We start from the raw sequence: 6,000 nt of genomic DNA, 5'->3' as shown, positions 1-6,000 counted from the left end.
TGAGAAATTGGGTTATTAGTTGAGGGGGGTGGAAGTTCCACTCAGGTAACAACCCCAATTCTTCTCCGGTTGACTCATAAAAGTTCCTAAACTCATCTGGTCTTAACCCTCTGGTAGCTTGGCACAAAAAGCAGTTAGGTTTAATCTGGAGGCACTGTGTTAGGTATTTATGCAATTCACAAACAGTAATGAAGTGAAAACACAATACAGGAAAGATACCATACCAATTTAGAAAATGGAATAAAAGGTAATACCTAAAATGAGACCAAAACAAGGAAAGTCCAATCAGTAGAACTAGAAATATGCACCTTTAAAGGTTTAAGTAAAAATAGAGCCAAGAAGCAGGAAGCACTAACTGTGTTTATCTGGCTGCACTAGACCGGTCCAAAGTCTAAGGCTAAAGAAGTTACCTTCTCTAGGTCCGGCATGCATAGTTCATAACTTCAGAATTTCACACGTGGAACTTAATTGATGCCAGCCCAAGGTCCAGGACCTGGGAAGCACCTCCTGGTGATCAAGAATTCACTCTAGTAGAGACAAGCAGGGATCAGGCAGGTCCAGTTGCAGGTACAAGCTGGTCAGTTGCAGCAGGTGAGCTGGGCAGTTGCCAGGAGGCCTCTGGAGCTTGTAGTTTCCCTGGAGCTCAGAAGAAGAGGTCCTCCAAGTGTCCCCTGGAGTCACTCTGGTAGTCCTAGGTTCAAGGAGCAAGGTAGGCCTCCATCAGCAGGACAGTCCTCTAAAGAACAAGGCAGGCCTCAAGCATCAGGGCAATGCTCAGGTAGCAGGAGGGCAGTCCTCTGAGAAGCAAGTCAGGCCTCATGGAGCAGGCTGGTGCACTGACAATTAAAGCCAGGCCTCAAGCAGCAGGGTATTCCTCCTAAGTGCAAGGCAGTCCTTCTGCAGCTTTCTGCAGGTCCAGGAGTGAACTGAAGTGTTGGTCTGAGGGTCCAATATTTATACCTAGCACCAGCCTTTGAAGTAGGAGAAAAGTCTAGCCTTCCCACCACATCTGGTGCTGAGGCATCCTCATTGAAATATAAGTGGGGCCGGGAAATCTGCCAACTCTTAGTCTCCCTTTGGCTCACTGTCTGGGAAGAATACACAAAAGCAAACTGACACCTACACACTGTCATGTGACCCAGGACATAAGCCCACTGCACCAAATGGTTAGAGCTAGGAAATGCTGAGATTTAAAATCAGACTTTTCAATTAAAGGGGATTTTAAATTACCATACTTTTGAGACCAAGCATTATATTGCCATCTATTGCCAATCAAATGTTAGCACTTATTGAATGTATTAAGGTAACACAATGTTATTTTGAGGTAGAGGTGGTTAAGCATGGGTCAAAAATCCGTTCCGCTGGTGAAATTTACGGATTTTCAGCAATTTCGCGATCCGCGAATCTCGCGAAATTGCTGAAAATTCGCACATTCACTCGCGGGCGGATTTTTTAAATATTTTATGGCCAGCTCACTCAAGGGACCCCTGTGCCCTTCGGCGCGATGGCAGTAACACACACATGGTCACTGGAGACAACTCTTCTGGCACTTTACACAGCTGTAGTGTAGGAAAAGCACTATACATTTACCCAACGAGGTAGCACTTACTGATTAGCCAGTAGAAAGTACTCAAGTTGAGTAGAGGTATCGCACAAAACGATGGCGTATTCTTGGATAAATATGAAGGGCAGTGTTCATTCTGGCACGATGCTCCTGTCACAAAAATTAAAGCTCAACAGGAAGCACTTACAGATATAAATAAAGCAGGTGCCCGAGTTGATGCTCAAATTCAGTAACACATCCATCAGCCCAAAAACAATTGTGAGCTTTGTCGAGGCTAGGCAGGTGTGCTTTATCCCCATATCTACCGTTTCTGTGCGGGCCAAACAGGGGGGGGCTTCTATGCGAGTTCACATGCCTCTTGTGTGTATAAAAGGTCAGAGACCGATCGCAGCAGCAGACGAGGAGAAAGAAGCTCCTGGTCACAGGAACTGCACAGGGATTGCGCTCGTGAAAGGGAAGGATGCAAAGAGCTCCGTGACAGTGCAGATTGCAAGCAAAGTGGAGAAAGTGAGGTAAGGTTCGTGCATTTCACTTGGTTCTGTCCTGGGGTTCATGAATTCTGGCGAGCGGTGTTCCGAAAACTGGAAGCCATCCCTGGCGAGACCCTGGCATTTGCTCCCATGAAAGCAATGCTGGGTTATGACAAGGACGTTCAGGGGAGAATAGGAGATTAATGGCCATTGGTCTGTTATTTGGGAGAGTCCGTGTGACTATGCAATGGGCCACCAGTTCTCCTTTGTTTGGTTTAGTTTTATATAGCACGAACTAGACCAGAGACATTGGGTATCAGAGCGCATTACATGAGCACCAGTTTTGTTACAGATGAACGCATTAATATTTTTTTGTTAGGCACGGGGAGATTAAGTGATTTTCCCAGAATCACAGGATGTTGAGCGTCATTGCCGAGACTCGAACCTTGTTCCCCCACTTCGAGGTCGACCGTTCCAGCCATAAGGCTGCATCCTCTCGCAACTGAAAGATTGGCTCACTGATATGGCAAACTGTAACACACAATCTGACACATATAGTGAGCTGCTCCCACCACCGGAGTCACCCTAGAAAGAACTGTGGACCCTACCAGACTTACCTAGCCAGCGTAGAGGCAGGAGATTCAGAGGCAGAGGCTGCTACCAGTGCAGGAGATGAGCAATGGACTTAGTGCACCTCTTCCCTGTGCAGCTCTGCCTAGGGTGAAAATGTGTGCAAATGCTATGAGATCCCAATCAATTCATTGTCAATTATAATTGTGCATCTGTGCGACTGAAGGTGCCTGAATTTCCTGATTGTCAATGCCACTTTATTGTACCCTATAATTTTGACTGTACTCTGCAGATTATTGAAGGCCTAGCCACCCTGACTGGCAATCTTGTACCTTCTTGTCTCCATTAATCGTGTGTACCTATGCTCACTGCCATGTATATGATGCCATGCCAAGTTCGATTGTAGGCTTACAAAAAAGCATAACATAAAATCATTAAAAAAAAGTGCTGTGACCAATACTCATTTCTTTCCCTCTCTGTTTGTGGCACTGTCATTCAGGCTAAGGGGACAGAATTGTGTGGTAACTGTCCCTTATGTCGATGTCAAATTGTACAAAAGTTTGCTAGTTTTTAATTTGTAAGTAAATCCAGTTAGATATGATGCTCAATACCGCTGTGTATTATGCAATCCAAAGAACATACATCTACTTTGACTTTTACTTCTTTCTTTCGTCTATATACTTACTGCTCTATTTTTGCTTAACTGAAACAGAAATGTTCATATAAAATAACCTTTTGTCCTGAATTTTTCTCCTAAATTTGGACCCTTTGCCCTAAATTGTTACAGTCCCTGCCCACAATTTGCCTCTATGCCAGGTGCTCACTCTAGTGTGCATTTTGTGTAACTTAATGGAGAATAGATTCCACCTGCACTGCTATGCTGGGGCCTCATTTATGAGGCCGTGTGCGTCACTTTTACGCCGCCGGTGCGTCACTTTTTGTGACGCACCAGTGGCATATGAAATGCGCCTTGTTACGCCATATTTACAAAGTGACGCATCTAGGTAGATGCGTCACTTTGTAAACCCCTGCGCCACATTATACCTGCGCCAGGTATAATGTATGCAAGGGGGGGCGTATTGACGCAAGGAAGGGTTGTAGAAGTGACGCAGGGAAATCTATGAGATTTCACTGCGTCACTTTTATGACTCCGTTGCGTCAAGATCTTGCGCCTGCCTCACAGCAGGCGTAAAACTGACGCAGGCCCTTTCAGATGGGGCTTGCCCCATGTGAAAGGACGCATTGCTGGAGTTGCGTCACTTTTGTGACACACTCCAGCAATGCGTCACTTTTGCGCTTACAGATACGTCAGAAATACTGACGTATCTGTAACTCCTTGCGACATGATGCGTCATACATTAAATATGACGCATCAGGAATGTCGCAAGGAGTGCGCACTGAGAAGTGACGCATCGCTGCTTTCACGCAGCGATGCGTCATTTCTCATAAATGAGGCCCCAGGTGTTTACCTGCTATTGATACATGTGTAAGTCTTCAGGGTTGGATGCAAGACAACCACGTGGTGCTTAGAGGGGGCAGTTGGGCTGCAACTTGCACATTGCAAACACTTCTCATGATTCACCCATAATGCATGGAACCAAATTCTCTTTGTAGTGTGATGTTTCTTTCTCAAGTAAAATCATTGTCTAAGATACCGATGAAGAGGCACACATCCTATGTTGTGATTATGTAAAACATTTAATACTACATTAGCAATTCTTTTACAATGTTGTATATTAATCAGTTCTTGCTCAGTGGAGGTTCAGAAAAATAAGAATGTTGAAAGATTTTTTGTCGAATAGCTGAATTATCTTAGATTTATTATTTAATTCACATCGGTTGAGCACATCAGTCAGCTTTGGAAGCCTCAGGTGTGTTTTTCGGCTGTGTGTAAATTGACACCAGTTGCAGAATACCCATTTTGAGCTGCTGTTGAGAGATGCATTCTTTCGCCAATGATGGAGAACCGTTTTCTTCCTGCACATTTTACTTGGGTATCATTCTTCATCAGTCTTCATAACTGTTGTCATATATATTCAGTTTCGACTCCTTTTTGGTTCTGTGGCACAACAGATGATGAGTATTTTAATAGAGAAACCAGTTTTAAAATCACATCAATAGAACACATTCATAAAAGGTTGTTTTCTAATTTGTATAAGATATATAGAATTATAAATGGGTAACAGTGAATTACGTTGATTTGTCTCACCAAGGAGTTCTGCGTGACATCAAATAGACAATGAGAGCGAAGCAGCACCTGCACTAGGAACCTGTGTCCAAAGGATTTAGGGTCTCTCCCACCCTGTTTATTGTGTCTACAACATAGATGACCTTTTTGATACCAATCTGAGGTTTAAAGGACACAAAGTATCGCACTTCAAAATATTCTCCCCTCCTGAAGGTGCACAATAAAACTGCCCTTGGTCTTCCTCACTATTTCAGGAAAACTATAACTCAATCCACTATTTTAGCTGACTTGGCTATATTGCAGCCCTGCTAGTGTGCTCATATATGGTAGGTCGTAGCTTAAATTTACGGTCTGATTTAAATTTTATTGGACAGGTTACTCCGTCACAACGGTGATGTATATCCCATCCACATAAATATAAATTAATAGGATACTATGGGATTTATATTTTGGCGGATGGGTTATCTGTGACAGTTGCGATGGAGTAACCCATCTGCCAAATTCTAAATTAGGCCCTAGGTTCCGAACATATTGCATTTTGCAAGTGGTACAGGTTATGGGCAAATACATACACTAAATACAATATCTCACATATCTTGAAAATTCACATAAAGTTGGCATAACAGTTCACACATGATCAATATTTACATCCTAACGGCTCAGGCTCGAGACCAAGAAACATTTGCAGAAGTGATCCATGAACAAGCACATGACCTCCAACTGAGCAAAGCTATATGTTTACAGAACCAATAACCAGGAAATCCTTTGACGTATTGTCACTTGCTTGGTGTGCCACAAGAGACAACAATCACATTGTGAGCAACCCAGGGTAGGACTACACAGTCTGGACCACCAGCAGGCCAGCCCCTCTCCAACTAGCCATGGGACCAGCTCAAACCCTCATGAATAGTTTGAGATACATCAGATGAAAATGCATATTTTTGGCATAATTACCACACCAATGCAGAGAGGACTATTGCCAAATATGAGGGACTCGTTAGGGGAGCATAAGAGTGCCCTACGTAGCCTCTGCTCCCATAGGGCAAAATAGGATAACAACAGGTGCCAAGAGGGTGGGATTCGTTTTTAGAAGCCTTACCCTGAGGCAAGGACTCCTGGGAGGTTTCTATGTTCTTAGGAATAACGTGTTACCTTTTATCTCATCATGAATTTATAAATATTAGAAGAGATAATATACAAGAATTGAT

At 43.6% G+C, this 6,000-nt stretch overlaps 1 protein-coding gene across 1 annotated transcript in view; it reads right to left on the bottom strand.

Annotated features, from left to right (window-relative positions):
- Window positions 1-4,283: 4,283 nt before the first annotated feature.
- The window catches only part of LOC147678040 (mucin-3A-like), a 174,535-nt gene continuing 172,818 nt past the window's right edge, over window positions 4,284-6,000 (bottom strand). The window contains exon 10 of the mRNA XM_086945937.1: window positions 4,284-4,663. Coding sequence (XP_086802063.1) covers window positions 4,612-4,663 — 52 coding nt within the window. The 3' untranslated portion in view covers window positions 4,284-4,611. The remainder of the gene's footprint in view (window positions 4,664-6,000) is intronic.

This window comes from Lissotriton vulgaris, chromosome 12 (genome assembly GCF_964263255.1).
Source record: "Lissotriton vulgaris chromosome 12, aLisVul1.2, whole genome shotgun sequence".
Taxonomy (NCBI): domain Eukaryota; kingdom Metazoa; phylum Chordata; class Amphibia; order Caudata; family Salamandridae; genus Lissotriton; species Lissotriton vulgaris.
This window is presented reverse-complemented; position numbering and strand designations above follow the sequence as displayed.